This window comes from Simochromis diagramma, unplaced genomic scaffold (assembly GCF_900408965.1).
Source record: "Simochromis diagramma unplaced genomic scaffold, fSimDia1.1 OVJJ01000610.1, whole genome shotgun sequence".
Classification (NCBI taxonomy): Eukaryota; Metazoa; Chordata; class Actinopteri; order Cichliformes; family Cichlidae; genus Simochromis; species Simochromis diagramma.
Genome location: NW_024387063.1, coordinates 669,905 through 687,805, shown reverse-complemented (window position 1 = coordinate 687,805; position 17,901 = coordinate 669,905). Strand labels below are relative to the sequence as shown.

Here is a 17,901-nt window from a genome sequence, read left to right as displayed (position 1 = left end):
AAACATGACAAAAGAAGGCATCACACAGATGCAGTTAAATAACATAAGAAAGAGATTGTTAATAGATGCCATATTATAAGTGTCAGGAAAACTAAGAGTGAATAACTATACGAATTAACTGCATTTACATACAACATTAAGAAGATTGGCCATGAAAAAAATCAGTATGTTACTTTATAAAGTATATATAGACAAATATCAAAGTTACTGTATTTTAAAAAAAAGTTACGGATGTGTTTCATTACTGTTGTAGACAAACTCTACAAATCAGGTGACATTTTGGAGAGGCTAATATTAATAATGTGACAGAGTAGCTTGATGGGTAACAAATGTGTGGACTGTCTCGTGGCACAGAGCAGGTTTCAGGCATGCGGGGTGCCCCATGGCATGCACTGTGATTATATAACAATAACAAAAACTGTCCTCTGTAAATCCTCCCAATATACATTTCATTCATTAGATGTGTTAACTGTGATGTAACCATATAATGTAGCTATTATTAAAAAATGGTTTGTTGATAATTTAATTGTATCAAAATGTTATGCCACTGACTAGTACATGGATTCAAGTGTCCAAATTCAGGCTCTTTGCCACAATTAGAGGTACTCCCTGTTTATTGATTTTTGCCCATGTCCTAGAACTCCTGCCATGCCGTTAACTAATTCAAATGACACAAACCCATTATAAAATCCATCCCAGGAAACCCCCATTGTTGTGTTTAAACCACGACAATACTAGTAGGCAGAGTTTACATGTGTTTAATTCACGTTAATTGATATGTGCTCAGGTTGCAAAATATTAGTGTCTCACAGATGTTTAGCAAGCATAAAACTTCCCTAACAACTTCTCTGTGCACCTATTCTTCAGATCGATAAGTACCTGTACTCCATGCGGTTCTCCGATGAGACGCTTAAGGACATCATGAACAGGTTCCGCAGGGAAATGGAGAATGGGCTCGAACGTGACACCAACCCCACTGCCACCGTGAAGATGCTGCCCACGTTCGTCAGGTCCATTCCTGATGGATCAGGTAGAGTGTGTATTAAGAGTCTCACAGAAATCACAGATTATTGAGAAAAGTGCTCTGATCAGCTCAAAAATATTCTCCTTAATTGTGTAAGTGCCCAACAGTGCCCCCAAATGCCCAAAGTCATTGGCAGTTCATTTAATGAGTCAAACACATGGGTTTAAGCCTTTAAAGCTTAAAAATGCTTAAAAATTTGTAATAATATTTTAACAATATAAAAAAATATCAGAAAGCTCAAAAATAATTCTGCATTTTAGAAGTCAAAATGGTTCAAAAATAAAGGAGCATTTCCACTATTATGCAGAAGAAGCATCATCATTAATACCTCCTATTCACGCACTGATGACAAAATTTCATCCATACTTGTTGAAGGATGTATTTGTTTCTGTCTGACTGTAAAGAATGTGCTGATGTTAAAATTGTCACATAAGCCTCTTTGTGTTTGTGCTCTGGGTTCAAGCTAAATAGATTACTATTGTTTTAGGCCTGAGGCCAAACAGTCCAAACAGCCTCATCACTCAGTGTAACGTACAAGCAGAAGAAAACCTCATAATGTTACATTTAACTTACCTGACACAGAATCCTCATAGGCTCATCTAATCCAATCATATCTTTGTGTCAAATATTTATCTTTACTAGTCTGAGGACTGGCCTGTAACCAGCAAAAGGCCTTTAGTAAGACCATGCAACTAGTTTAAGATGTTACTTTTCTTATATTTTGGGGCTATACTGATAAAATAATAGAGGAACAGAATGTATATTCAGGATACTTTGACAGTCAGATTATTACAGATGATAAAAGATCATTTACTGGGAAACAAACCTCAAAAAGTAGAATTGATGACTAAATATTTGAATGTCTTTCTGCTGTTTTTGGTTTTATTCTTGTATTCAAGTCGAAAAATGAGAAACAAAAATGCAGAAATATACTTCAGGTATATCTTAGTTTTCCCGCAGACTGATGTCAGAACAAGGCAGCCGGACATTCCTGCCTTCTCGCACTATATATAGCCTAGGGTTTCAACATGAGGTGACAGGGATGAAGCAAAGTGCGAAGTTGAAGCTATGGTGATGGCAAAAAAAATAAAATAAACATTTTAAATCCATATAATGACAGTAGTGACAAACATGTTGGCAAGGTTGGTTGTCATGATAAGAGGGATAAGTGAAAATTAATCCCATTCCTCTGTCTTGACTTTTTTCTCTGGAAAGAAAATTCACAAATGAACAGCTCAGACTGTAATTTTTACTGTGTAATAAGATTAGACTTGGTGTAAAAGCTAATGAGAGATACAAATGTAGACAGACCAGCTTAGGGTCTTCATCCTAAATCTCACGGATTCTGTTTTCACTATCTTTTATTACTAAAACACATTTATGGAAATGGAATAATTAAAATGTATCTTAGAATCAAATGGCAGATAGAATCAAATAGAATCAAATCTCTCAAAAATAATAATAATTTAAAAACTGTAGACCATATTATGTTTCTTTTTTTTGCCAGTACTACAGACACCAGCCATGCCACAGATAAAGCCTTCTTTTATCAGTGATTAGATTACAACACTAGTTTTGACGAGCTTCGTTAAGAATTTTTGCATTAATTAAACGAAACAGCATCAGCGCATTTGCATGCTAGCACTGAGAATATACAACGACATGGGTTATAAAACAGCAAATGCTCTGCGGCAAATCACTAACACTTGTATGTCCAGCCCAGACACACATCTCATTCCAGTCAGGTCAAGAGGATTAATAGCTCAAGGCAGCAAACATTACAGTCATGGCACGACTGTATCAATGAACAGTGTTTTGTTGGAGGGCAGCTGAACTTCTTAACTTAAAGGTTACAACTCTGATTCCAGCAATAGTAAATTTACATCCACATGTTCTGTTCTTATCCAGTGTCAGATTTCAAGAAGAATAAATGAATGTAATTACCTGTAATATTGCACATATTCATTTCAGAACAAACTTCACATTTTTTAATCAGAGAGGCTATTTGTTGACATTATGCTTTTCTTTTCTTTCCTTTCTTTTTTTTATTTTATTCGGTGGGTTTCTTTATATATTTGATTCTAAGGACAGGCAGCATTCCAACCATAAGTAGGGAGTAAGGAAAATAAACCTGAGGATGTGTTCCTCGTGTCTTTGTTGAGAAATGTTGATATAGATCTTTGTACTTTTGGCCAAGAGGGGAGTATTATTCCAAACATTGTCTTTTGTTGATGCTACTACTAACAGCATGTGCTTTGTGGTGGATGCCTGTAAAGCTCCTTTTCTCTTTTAGTGACATGCCAAGCTTGGGAATACTGATGGCCTTAGAGAGAATTAGCAGTGACAGCTTTAATAAAGTATCAAACATTCATTAATTTCTAATCTGCCCTAAATTAAAATTAGGATATTATATTACATTTCTTAAAAAAGAAACACATTTTCACTCCCTTTGCTCGTAAAAACTATCAAAAAACAAAATGCAAAACATAAATCTACCCAAAACTCACATTTGACCCTGGTAGCCCTAAGTACAGTCTTTGGGCCATCTATGAGTTGACTTCTGGTATTCAGGTATGATCCAAAATATACATAATATGGGGAAAATCTTCTGTTTTTTGTTGGGTTTGTGTGTGTGTGTGTGTGTGTGTGTGTGTGTGTGTGTGTGTGTGTGTGTGTGTGTGGTTGGAATACACCAGGGGGAGGACTAGTTGCAACTGTCTGTCATGAATTGCAATTGAAAAAAAAAAAATCACAAAACTCAAAAAGACTCTAATGTGTGACCACACTCTCAACCTGACAGAAAAGGGGGACTTCATAGCTCTGGACCTTGGAGGGTCGAACTTTCGGATCCTGCGTGTCAAAGTGACACAAGACAAGAAGCAACCAGTTCAGATGGAGAGCCAGATCTATGAGACCCCTGATGACATTACCCATGGGAGTGGAGCACAGGTAACCAAAAATATATTTCTACCATTTTAAATGTACTAAAAATTCTTGTTGTATTCGTCTTATTGAGCCATTCCTCTGTGAAAACATAGCTAAGAAGCAATCAGACATGTTGTTCTCATGCTGTAATCCTTGTCACACCGATGTATCGTAATCACACTTAATTAAGAATATTCAATATTACTGTCTACACACCACACAAAGCAGTTATATTAAGGCCGACTCAACATTCAGTTTGTGTAAAATGATCTTGGTAACACTTGGGAATAATAAGAGCAACGTCAGAACCTACGCTGGCCTACACAGGACAGACAGCTGGCGGCCGTGTTGTAACATGATAACCAAAACATGAATGACTGTCTGAGGCGGTGTGATTGGTTTAGGCCATGACTTACACAGACAGAACAAGACAGATGCTGTTTAGTGAAATGCTGAACGGACAGCTGGTCAGAAGAAATGTAATGTGATATATCACAGGTTTGTTAACAAAGACGTGCATTTAGATTGTGACTTATTGTATAATATACAACTCTGTGAACAGTCTTCATTGGTGTGATTTAAAAAAAAAAATTCATGCAAGTATACAATTAATCCAATGACTAACAAGAAAAAATAAAATAAAGTAATAGTTTAAAAACATGCTAAGTCACAAGTCATGTCAATATGGGTAGATATCAGCTATCTTTCCAGGATCTCATGATGATTTCTAAAATATGCATGCTTTACAGAAAGGCTTTTAACTGTCTGCAAAAATCTTTTATGTTCTTTACATATTTGTTGAAGCATTTTCTAAGTAAAGTTTCAGGGATATTTATGTAAACTGGAAATTGTACTTTAAGGATGCACTTAAAATGATAAAGAAAATGTTACATTTGCATCAAAATGTAGTTACATCACCTTGAAATTCTTAAAAATGTCTTTTTTGTGTGTCTGCAGCTCTTTGACCATGTTGCAGATTGCCTCGGTGACTTCATGGAGAAACAAAAAATCAAGGATAAAAAACTTCCTGTGGGATTCACGTTCTCTTTCCCGTGTGCCCAAACCAAACTAGATGAGGTAAACACTTCCAGTTTAAAGGATAACTGTACCACTCACTGTGCTCATTAAACACGTCATCACTACAACCTCAACATGTGTGGCTTGTTTCTTTTGTTAATAGTTTTAGATCAATAGCTCAATAAAGCCCATAGAATGTAACAGTGTAAATTCATCAATGCATTATATTTTATTGTATGTATTGTATTTATATTAAAGTATCATAGCAATGGACATATATTTGAGATTGTCTTTGCCTGTCTTATAGTAAATTAAAGTTAGTCTTGTTTTTCAGGCTGTCTTATTAACATGGACAAAGAAGTTTAAAGCCAGTGGTGTAGAAGGCATGGACGTTGTGAAGCTTCTAAACAAAGCTATCAAGAAACGAGGGGTAGATTTTTGTCTGTGGATTTCATTTGCAAACATGGATAAGACATCTGCCAGATGGCTCTTTTTTTCCATTTTGTTTTGAGTTAAACATAACCTTGTTTTCCCAGGACTACCAAGCAGACATCATGGCAGTGGTGAATGACACCACTGGCACTATGATGACTTGTGGATTTGACGATCAGCGCTGTGAAGTGGGAATCATTATAGGTAAAAACAAATGGATTTTTACCACTGCGTTAGGCAAATACAAATGCCTGAGCCAATGACACTTTTAAAGTAGGGGGAAAACATCTTGCATTTCACATGATTTGATATGCCCCTTTTAAACAAATAGATCCTTTCCCCAGGCTTTGGAAAAGATATTTAGCACCTTAAAGTCAACAGGTTTTAGTAACCAAGTGTACTTTATCAGTACTTCAAACCATCCCAGGATGTTGAGAATACATTTTTATATTAAAGTTCTAACCCAGAAGGGCAAAAATCAAGCAAAAATAATGTCTCTCGTCCAAGCTTGGGCAAAAATCACACGAGGTGCAGAGCACTGTACAGAAGCATGTACACAGTTCTACATGTGGGGGCGCCAAATAAGCTAAATAGCACACTGCATTCTGCTTTGAAGTGAAATAAGAGTTATGTCAGTTGTGCATCCTTTCAGGAACGGGAACAAATGCCTGCTACATGGAGGAACTGCGTCACATTGACCTGGTGGAAGGAGATGAAGGCCGGATGTGCATCAACACTGAATGGGGTGCTTTTGGGGATAATGGGTCCCTAGAGGACATTCGCACAGAGTTTGACCGTGAGATTGACAGAGGATCGATCAACCCAGGAAAACAATTGTAAGATTCCTTTCTTTTTTTTTTAAACTAAAGAAGGTTTTGAAAGTTTAAATATCTTTCAGTAAGTTTACTTACTGTAGACTACGATAAGTACAATGCAAGTTCGTTTTTTAAGTTGTGCAGCCAAACAGTAAACGAACTGCATATAATACACAAAAGTATACCAGTATGCTTAACTTCTTTGGGACTAGTTCTCTTTGTTGTTACACATTGTGAAGTTACTGTACACACACCACTATAGATAAAATATAGCTTTGTCCCTTAAGATTACAGTTGAAAAAAAGCATTCTAGTCTGCAGTGGACTGTAATTTAGATGAATAGAAATTGTAGCTGTGATACCTTATATGAAAACACTGTTGTGTTTCTTTCTGATTAGGTTTGAAAAGATGGCCAGTGGCATGTACATGGGAGAACTGGTACGTCTCATCCTGGTCAAGATGGCCAAAGAGGGGCTGCTGTTTGAGGGACGAATAACCCCCGAGCTCCTGACGAGAGGAAAGATTGAGACGAAACATGTATCTGCAATTGAAAAGTGAGACATGAAGGAATAAAATAGCTTTTCCACTTCCATTTTTCAACAGAAGAGTTAAGACCTTTTTAATGTACAATACTTGTAATTTTAGGACTAAGGAAGGACTGAAGAAGTGCATGGAAATCCTGACAAGGCTTGGAGTGGAGCCCTCAGAAGAAGACTGTCTGGCTGTGCAGCACGTGTGCACCATCGTATCCTTCCGCTCAGCTAATCTAATATCTGCAACTCTGGGAGCCATTCTTTGTCGCCTAAAAGAGAATAAAGGAGTTGTGCGGCTTCGTACCACCGTCGGCATTGATGGCTCTCTGTACAAGATGCACCCTCAGTGAGTAGGCCATAAAATGGGGACTAAAGGGCGCTTTCCAGAGACGCACATTTAGTTTGGATATTATGTACTCCAAAAAGACCTATGCAGCATAGAAAGGATGTACGCCAGATAATTCTTTGAGTGGCTTCAGATTCAGTCCTAAATGAAAAACTCCAGGTTTTGGTCTGTGTGGAAGTTCAGATCTGCTGCATTGTGAATTCCTAAAATCCTAAGTCACAGTTATCCTGTAATTGTGTAGTGTTTTATATATTTCTGCAGTCTGAATACATAATTCTGATGAAAAATAGATTTCGACACATTCTAATACTCACTTGAAGACTCTGTTTTTCCTCACGAGGAATTCTTTTGCTCTCTGAACAGATATGCCCGTCGTCTGCACAAAACTGTGCGTCGCTTAGTCCCAGACTCAGATGTCCGTTTCCTGCTGTCCGAAAGCGGGAGTGGGAAAGGAGCAGCCATGGTGACAGCAGTGGCATACCGTTTAACCGAGCAGGCGCGCCACATTCAGCAGACTTTGGCAGAATTCCGGTTGAGCAAAAATCAGCTGTTAGAGGTAAAGAAAAGAATGAAGGTGGAGATTGAAAGAGGCCTGAAGAAGGACAGCCACAAGGACGCTACAGTCAAAATGTTGCCCACCTTTGTTCGAAGCACACCGGACGGAACAGGTAATTAAAATGAGACATACATTCGTTTTTTTGTTAGCTCAGGTCCAAGTCAAACATTCACATCTGTCTATGTCATATATGAAGGCCAAAGGAAAGTAATGCAGATGGAAATATCAATATCCTTTGATACTGAAGTGTTTCGTGTGGTCTATAGTGAAACCATGTGTTATACTCGGGAGTGTATTACCTGTAATAAGGCCACCATTGCATCAGGTAAAATTATTACGTGCTTGTAAAATACAATATCAGTATTTGGTGAAACAAACAGTTGCATTATTTACCACAATAAAAACAGCATTATCAATAATTAAAGCGAGTCTATATGTCATCTCAAAGTAACTACTAAACTACATAATGTATCATGAAACAATCAGTCACTATATGTTTGGTTTTTGGTAATAATGAAAGCAGCGCTTGTGCTAACACAAAAAGCACGAGTAAAGTTCACGGCACAAGGAGTCAAACAACAGGCTTCGGATATTTAAAAACCCAACAGCTGGACATGTTTACCCAGCACAAGCACTGCTTTTAATTATGTATCTACTTAGGTAGTGTATGAGGTGGACTTTATGGATCTGCATGAAAGGATTTTCACAATCCAATAACCAGTAACAGTACAAATGGTCAGTTTATGCTGACTGAAGACACAGCTGACGTTTCCTAGATCTATGTGTTTCTTCCAAATGGTTTTCTGAAAATAGGTGAATTACCAGACACAGAAGCACACACAAGTAAACGTTGGCCTCACCTTGATAAACTAGCACTTATCTGTGATGCCTAATGGCAATTAATACATGAAGGTTAACATTTAGACAAATACTTTAAGATTTAAAAGCCAATAATTCTGTGCCTTATATTTTGTCCCTAATTCTCTGTACCTGGCAGTCAAATATAATTGCTATTTTCAAGTTTTTTAACCATAGAGAGAACAATATTTATTCTAAATTATAACCAGTACAACAGATAAAACTTATTCAGAGGTTGTAGAAATATGTTTTGTGCCTTCTCATGCTAATTTCTTTGGCTTTTTTAACAGAAAATGGTGATTTCCTTGCTCTGGACCTTGGAGGAACAAACTTCCGTGTGCTTCTGGTCAAGATTCGCAGTGGGAAAAGACGATCAGTGGAGATGCATAACAAAATCTATGCCATTCCCATAGAAGTCATGCAGGGCACAGGGGAAGAGGTACCGATCAGTTTTGCGTATTTGTTGCAGGATACAGGAACAATAATCATGTTTAAATAATTCTCAGTCTTTAAAAACTGCTTATTCCATGACAACAGATTAAACATTTATAGCAATTTCTTCTCTTTTCCATCTTAATTTCTAGCTACAACAAAATACATTTGAAACATGCAACTATCCAAATCCAAACCTGCATTGGTGCCATAAAGAATCTTTGTAACTCTCATGTAAAAAAACACCAAAAGCCATTAGCAGTCCTGACCTTTTCTTTCTATATGATGTCTCTTTCCAGCTTTTTGATCACATTGTGCACTGCATCTCTGATTTCCTGGACTACATGGGAATGAAAAGTGCTCGACTCCCACTGGGTTTCACTTTTTCGTTCCCCTGCCATCAGACCAGCCTGGATGCAGTATGTTCCCTTTATCCTCAAAGCAAAAACTTTACGTTGCCATCAATCCAGCTACAACCAAATTACCAAGAAGGCAAAGCATAATGTACAATGTAACGTACACACGTAATGGACACATACTTGGTTAATAAGTCGTTTTTCTGTCATGTTTAGAGAATTGTGAAATGTTATTCAGTCAAATTAAACATTATTATAATTGAAATCATTACTTATTGTTTTGTTATCTTCAGGGCATCCTTGTAACATGGACCAAAGGCTTCAAGGCCACAGACTGTGAGGGTGAAGATGTAGTGGAGCTTCTTCGGGAAGCAATCAAAAGGAAAGAGGTAATCACAGACCAGTTTAGTCACAACAACACGAACACTAGTTAAGATAAGATAAGATAAGATAACCTTTATTAGTCCCACACGTGGGAAATTTGTTTTGTCACAGCAGGAAGTGGACAGTGCAAAAGTTATGAGGCAAAAATTAGAATACAATAAGAATAAATACAGTACACAACTGTACAGAATAGAATAAAATACTATATACAGTAGAATAAAATAAAATAAATATACAATAAGATAAAAATAGAATACAAATACAAATACTATATACAACTGAGTAAAAATACAACGATGACAGAAAGGATTATTGCACTTAGTATTATTGTATATGTATGGATGTGTGTGCTTGATCAGTTAAAGTCTTTATTATGGAGTCTGACAGCAGTGGGGAGGAAAGACCTGCGAAATCTCTCCGTCCCACACCGTGGGTGCCGCAGTCTCCCACTGAAGGAGCTGCTCAGTGCTGTCACAGTCTGCTGCATGGGGTGGGAGATGTTGTCCAACAGGGATGACAGCTTAGCCGCCGTTCTCCTGTCACTCACCACCTCCACTGGGTCCAGAGGGCATCCTAGAACAGAGCTGGCCCTTCGGATCACCCTGTTCAGTCTCTTCCTGTCCCCAGCAGAGATGCTGCCGCCCCAGCAGACCACGCCATAAAAGATAGCAGAAGCCACTGGATTTGACAGAAAGCCCAAACCTGCCATTATTGTGAAAAGTTTGCTACTAAAAAATATGCATCATTTAGTCAAAATGTGTTCAAATACCCTAAAACCAGTAAAATGGTTTCATTCAGTATTGTTAAAATGATCCCAAATTTAATAGATATAAGTGTATATTTTATACCTCTGACTGCTGCTTGGTTATTGTTACAAAGAACAGCAAAACAATAGTCTTTGTATGGGATATTTGGTGAGATAAAAAAGGCTTTGTGTAAGCTGCACCTTTGCATCCTGTATAATGTAGGCACAGTTTGTCCCTCAGATTGTTGCTTCTTTAAAAGTGCTGTCCAGGTTCTGACTGACAGCACTCTGAGCAAATAAATGCTTGCCTTCAATGAGCCCCTCAAAGCAGTGTCTTTTAAATAATGAAATTCAGCTATTTTAGAGCTTAACTGTTTTTTTGATATTCACTTATCTACCCACTATTTAGAGAACTTTTGCTATTTTGGTCGTTTAAAATCTCATAATTTAAACTTTGTTTCATAAAAACATTACAGAATAAGGAAGGGAAAGAATCTGGATATGTAAACTAACAGACCACCTCATTAAAAACCTTACAGTAAATCCTTAGTAGTAAAGAAGATTGCACGTCATATATTCACTCACCAACCACGTCACATGACCACATAGCTACTAATCCCAGCATATAGGCATCTTTGCTGTGAACTACAATTTTGCAGTTTCAGCATAAACGCCCTTAACCCCACCTCATACTGTATAAACCTACAACAGAACAACAAATATGACTAATTACTCTCTCTAATAAATGACATTTTTATGAATACAGTTGAGTGTCACTGTTATATCTAGAAAATTCCTAATATCCACATGTTGCCACTTTTCGGTTTCACATATTAATTTTATTTTTTTAGATGGAGAATCCAGTAAGTATTAACCAAAGGTAAATCATTAACTAACAGGTAAAGCGGTGCGAGCCTGGACCTGTTTATTGTCCTTATAGCATGCAATAACACCCAGAAGACATGCAGCTAAGAGCAGAGGTCTGGCAGAGCTCCTGAACCTTACAGCTCTTTGAAACTGCTTGTGTATTTTGTTGTTTCGCCTGTCTAGGAGTGTGGGTGAACCGCATTGTGCTCCGTGTGGCATTTAAGATGTTGCCAGGTGTGATATTGATTCATCTGTCAAAACAACCATCCAGCAATGTTTAGTGAAAAACATGGACTTAACGCTGCTTTAACATCATCTTGGAAAAGTCTTAAGCAACAGTAACTACCTGCTTTTCTTTAGACTGCAGGGAAAAAAATCTATATGGCTATTAATATAAGTAACCGGATGTAAACACTTCAGTATCATGAGTATGTGAATTAAAAATGTAATGAATATATTCTGGACACGACTGATTTTTTGCACGACAGATTTTTTGAATTGAAATTTGTCTATAACATGGAAAGCATACACAAGTTCTTACTGCATTACACGTGCATGTAATATTGTTGTACTTTGATGTGTAAACAATAATTATTGTGATGTTTGTAGGAGTTTGAGCTGGATGTGGTTGCCATAGTGAATGACACAGTGGGGACAATGATGACCTGTGCATATGAGGAGCCCACATGTGAGGTGGGACTGATCGCAGGTGAGTGACACACAACCTATAACAAAAATATCTTTTCTACAATTATCTTGCAAGGTTTATGTATGAAAGATGTATATTCATACAACAAAATGATATGTTTATGTACTTATTTTATTAAGCAAAACTACTTTTGTGTTATTGTGCACCTTAGCCCAATACTAATCTACAGTTAGAAAAGATTTGTTTTTTCAAAAACAAAAAAGAAATTTGGTAGTTCTTTTCAGATGTAACAGCCCTGGCTGTGTATACACTCAGGAACGGGCAGCAATGCTTGTTATATGGAAGAAATGAAGAACATTGAGATAGTGCCGGGTACCGAGGGTCGGATGTGTGTCAATATGGAGTGGGGGGCATTTGGAGACAATGGCTGTCTGGATGACATCAGGACAACATACGACCAGGCAGTGGATGAGAACTCACTCAACGAAGGCAAACAAAGGTTAGGATGCTGCTAGTACCCAACTGTTTCACAAATAACAAAATAGCAACACCTGCCTCAGTGCTATACTCTCCCCCTCAACATCTTGGCCTGTTCAGTAATACTGGATCAAAGAGCAAACAGAAAAATATATTTAAAGGGAAAAAAAGAAAACAAATGGTATCTCTAGTTAAAAGAGCATCTTTACAGCTTACTGACACAGCTGTGTTAATTCTTTTGCATCACAGATATGAGAAGATGTGCAGTGGAATGTATCTTGGTGAGATTGTACGGCAGATTTTGATTGATCTGACCAAGCGTGGCTTCCTGTTCCGGGGACAAATCTCAGAGACACTTAAGACCAGGGGCATCTTTGAGACAAAGTTTCTGTCACAGATAGAAAGGTGAGTGAATCATTTCACACTAACATTATTTTTTTTGCAATTATTGGTTAGGGCTGTTTTAATGCTATCAAACAATCATTATATACAAACTGTTTATCCAGGAGCAGACATTACAGAATTGTGGTGTCTACAAAATAGTCTGTCCTATTTAAAGGTAAAATTCACCCCAACTATGTTTTTGAGCATTCAATTCAAACACAACATTCAATTTCTTCAATTAGAAGATAAAGAGCACATTAAGTTATGGTTACAGTCTTCAACCACTGCCGGTTTGGACTGATTTTCAACATTAGAGGGATCAGTTGCTTAAATAAAAAAAGATCAGTTTCTTCTCTCGTAGAACTGTTACTGAATGCAGCCACCTGTTATGCTCTAGGTCAGGGCTGCTCAATCCCAGTCCTTGAGAGCTACTATCCTGCAGCTTTTAGATGCATCCCTACTCCAACACAGCTGAATCAAATGGTTTGATTACCTCTTCAGCATGCCATCATGTTTGGCAAAGGCCTGATAACAAGCCATTCATTTGATTCGGGTGTGTGGGAACAAGGATGCATCTAAAAGCTGCAGGACGGTAGCTCTCGAGGACCGGGATTGGGCACCCCTGCTCTAGGTGATCTATGCTATGACATGAATATTCTGACAAATGTGTAAAGTTTACAAAGTTGCGCACAGATGTCAAGCCAGGAGACAGAAAAGTGAATTCGGTACATTTACATTTACCACTCTTATCAAACATCACAAGTTAATTCAAATAAAAGTTTAGCACCAGAAGTATTTTGTATTTAATAACTACAAAAGTACTGTTAAATGTTTAATTCCAATTAGTACAAATTATATAACTTATATAATTTTACACAGAACACTGTTTGCTTTATACACCTCCTAGCAGGCATAGGCTTCCACTGACTTTTACAGAATATTATATATTATCCATCTTATGAATTTAGAACATCAGAATATCAGAAAAAGCTAATAGCACATAAGAAGTAGTCTATAATCCACCTCAGACAAAAATGCACTTAGTTTGTACTTAGTTTTTTAGCTACAATATTATTGTGTGGGACAGTTTTTAATATTCTGCCCCTACAGAATACCTGCATAACCATACAGAGGTTAAAAAAGTAATTTGTCTGATGCAGACTAATTTTCATACTGTAGCAAAATAAATGAAAACTGAAGTTAAGAAGAAAATGGTGAATACCAGAAAGCTAGAAAGCATTAGTAGTACTGTAAAGTATCTGTGTTTATATAAAGCCTGTGGCCTAAACATGCAAAATGCTGGAAAATTAATAGTATACCAGCATGAAAACATGGGATTAAGCTGAAGTATTCACCAAAAAGCAGTTTTTAATGAGTCACCCCACCTAGGAATGATAAAGCAAGGGGGATGTGAGCACTTGAGCTTATGTGCTGTTTAAGCCTACCTTAGTCTCTGGGAACAGCTGTGAGGTATCCAATGACTCTCCTGCTGTTGGCTGACCTCTGACTCTCCCCCCTCCCACCTCTCTCCACAGCGATCGTCTGGCCTTGCTGCAGGTCAGAGCGATCCTGCAGCAGCTGGGGCTCGACAGCACCTGTGATGACAGTATTATCGTCAAGGAGGTGTGCGGCACAGTGTCCCGCCGAGCAGCTCAACTGTGCGGAGCTGGAATGGCTGCAGTGGTGGACAAGATCCGTGAGAACAGAAGACTGGACCACCTGGATGTTACAGTGGGCGTGGATGGCACACTCTACAAGCTGCACCCACAGTAAGAGCTGGGATAGGAACACAATAGAGGGCATGTTTGTGTGAAAGGAGACCCGTTCATTTTAAAATGTTACTGTATTTCATCAGTCTGCAAAGAATTACCCAAGATTACCAAACTCACTGGCCTTACAGTAGCACTGAATTATTTATTCAGTCACTAGGATGGAAAAACATTCAAAAAGTGCTGAAGGACCTATAGTCAACAAATATACTGGTCTTTTTTGACATTAAATAATGCATGTTAGACATTGAAAAGATAAAGCAAATTGTACGTTTGCAGATGTCCAGAATAAAAACAGCAGAAACTGTAATAAACATATTACAACCCATAAATAGCCAAGTATTAGTATGTTATAAATCAACTAAATGTACAATCTGGCTACATTTCTTAGCCTTAAAACACTTTGATCTGCTACCACTTGTGATTCTTTGTGAGGACAAATTACAACTATACCAGTTTTTTATATAAAAGATTATTTTCTGAAAAAGTACCTCAAGGCTAACATCTTCATTTGGTTGTTTGTCGAGGTGACTACTGGGGGACTCTTGTAACTGGGGTTACAAATTAGGAGATAACTGCACCAATAAAAATCCAGAGGACCTCTTTTACCTCCAAGTCCACACCCTCTCGATAGGCCCGAATGAACCTCCTCACACAACTCTGTGCTGCTTCTAGTTGTAAAGTTTGAATAATATGTATGTCTGTCACCTATGCTGTAAAGCAACTGTCATTTCAAGTTCAGTAGCAAGCTGCCTCATAACCACAGTTTCCTCTTGCTCTCTTTTCTTCAGTTTTTCTCGGATCTTCCAACAAACTGTGAAGGAACTCGCCCCCAAATGTGATGTCAACTTCCTGCTGTCTGAGGACGGCAGCGGTAAGGGAGCTGCCCTCATCACTGCTGTGGGCTGCCGCCAGAGGGAGCTGGATGCCCAGCAACACTGAGCAGCTCTGTCCCAATTGTCCACAAGAACTACCTGCTGCTCCACCATGACCTTCACGCACCGCACAGCCTACATCCATTTCCCCTTGGCAGCCGTGACTCCACCTGTGCCCAACTTGGTCCACCTACAGCCAGAGAGATATACTGCATGCAGAGAATTAAAACTCAGTATCTAAATATTTATTTATACTGCACCAGATGGTTTATTATTTCCGTGTTTGTACATTTTCCTCAATAGCTTGTCAATAACCTGACAAATCTAAACTCCTTAGGTGTGCAATATTTGTGTACTACTAGTTTTATTTTTATATGAAGCCAGATATATAATTGTATTTATATAGCTCGGGCCAATTTGAATCCCAGAGGTCATCAAGATTTTTGCACCATAGACACAAGTAAATGTCTGCACTTTTTATATGAAAGTTACAGCAGCAACACGTCAATGTAACTTCCCATATGAAGGACCTTCTTGAAGCTGAATGAAGCCGATTGTTTTTACAGGCTCCTTTGGTTGAGAAAAACCAGTTCCAAAAGGGCTCGTTGCAAAGGTTTGAATGCAAGAGTCACGGCTGTTAAAATCTCCCTCATTTTGTCTGCTACATGCTCACACAACGTGTTTGTCTACTAACCCCTTTCTGTGTAACTGTCAGTGTAATTCACATATTCAAATATTCCTGCATCACCATACCATTATTCCTCAAGAGCGGACAAGGTAGAAAAATCCCCAGAGAAGTGTTAGCCCATCCTATTGCTATTCGTAAACTATTAAACTTTTGGTGTTGTGATTTATACCACTTCTACTCATTGTATGTGCAAACAATAAATGTTTATTGGGCCCCAAGAAGAGTGGACATAATGAGCGCTTTTGTGTGTATTTGTAGCTGAGTGTCAGTGTGTCTTACTGTATGACCTGTAGCTTCAATGTCCAAAGCTCTATGGAGACTGCATGCCTTACATCAACACAAAGGAGGTTACCGGATCATTTTCTTTCTTTTGCTCTATTTTTTTTTTAACATCATTATAGATTTGTGATCGACACAGTAAAAAGCAAATTCATTAAATTATATTTTGTTGTGGAGTAAAACCTGTGTCTCATTCTTTAGCTGTCAAGCGGGGCAGAACTTGAAATGCAGATGGTGAAGTTGGTAACAAGCTGACACATAAAAAGTGCATTAAGTTCACCATTCATCTGATACAAAAGGAAGGGCTGTGCCTGTGCCATAGCTTGGTAATTATCAACTATCTTGACTAGATGTGCTTAGAGCAGCTGGTCCTAGCACACTTCAAATCCTGTCTCCCGCATACCGCCAGAACAGGAGCACAGAGGATGCAGTCTCCATCGCACTGCACTCTGTCCTCTCACACCTGGACAACAACAACACCTACGCCAGAATGCTGTTTATAGACTTCAGTTCAGCATTCAATACAATCCACCCCTCACAACTCATCAGGAAACTGACAGACCTGGGCATCAGTTCCCTCATCTGCAAATGGTTACTGGACTTCCCCCAACATGTTCGGCTGGATAACCACTGCTCATCTACCATCACAATGAACACTGGTGTACCACAAGGCTGTGTGATGAGCCTTTTCCTCTACTCCCTCTTCACCCACGACTGCAGACCTGCCAGTGGTTCTAACACCATCATTAAGTTTGCAGATGACACCACGGTGATTGGCCTCATCAGTGACAACGATGAGGCCGCCTACAGGGAGGAGGTGGATCGTCTGGCTGAGTGGTGCGACAGAAACAACCTGCTGCTTAACACCGAGAAGACCAAGGAGCTCATCGTGGACTACAGGAGGAATGCTGACCCACATCCACCCATCTACATTAAGGGGACGGCTGTGGAGCGTGTGAGCAGCTTCAAGTTCCTGGGAGTCCACATCTCCGAGGATCTCACCTGGACGACCAACTGCTCCAAGCTGGTCAAGAAGGCTCACCAGCGCCTCTTCTTCTTGAGGACTCTGAGGAAGAACCACCTGTCCTCAGACATCCTGGTGAACTTCTATCGCTGCACCATCGAGAGCATCCTGACCAACTGTATAACAGTCTGGTACAGGAACTGCTCTGCCTCGGACCGGAAGGCGTTGCAGAGGGTTGTGAAAACTGCCCAGCGCATCGCCGGAGCACCACTTCCTGCCATAAAGGACATCTACAGGAAGCGGTGTCTGAAAAGGGCTGGGAAAATCATCAAAGACCCCAGTCACCCATCACACGGACTCTTCACCCTCATGCCCTCTGGGAGGCGCCAGAGGAGCCTCCGGACTAAGACCACCAGGTACCGGAACAGCTTCTTCCCCACAGCTGTCAGACTCCTGAACTCTGCCTCCTGACATCTGACCCACATTAACACATGGACTGGACATACACACACCCACAACCACCTAC

At 39.0% G+C, this 17,901-nt stretch overlaps 1 protein-coding gene and 1 pseudogene across 1 annotated transcript in view; one reads left to right on the top strand and one right to left on the bottom strand.

Moving 5' to 3' along the window:
- Nucleotides 1-7,723, bottom strand: part of myom2a (myomesin 2a) — a 45,787-nt gene extending 38,064 nt beyond the window's left edge. The window contains exons 1-3 of the mRNA XM_040045223.1: nt 7,407-7,723; nt 6,575-6,754; nt 880-1,018 (exon numbers count right to left, since the gene is read on the bottom strand). Of these exons, the coding sequence (XP_039901157.1) occupies nt 880-1,016 (137 nt within the window). The 5' untranslated portion in view covers nt 1,017-1,018; nt 6,575-6,754; nt 7,407-7,723. The remainder of the gene's footprint in view (nt 1-879; nt 1,019-6,574; nt 6,755-7,406) is intronic.
- Nucleotides 3,797-16,593, top strand: LOC120742117 (annotated as a pseudogene).
- The last annotated feature ends 1,308 nt before the right edge of the window (nt 16,594-17,901 follow it).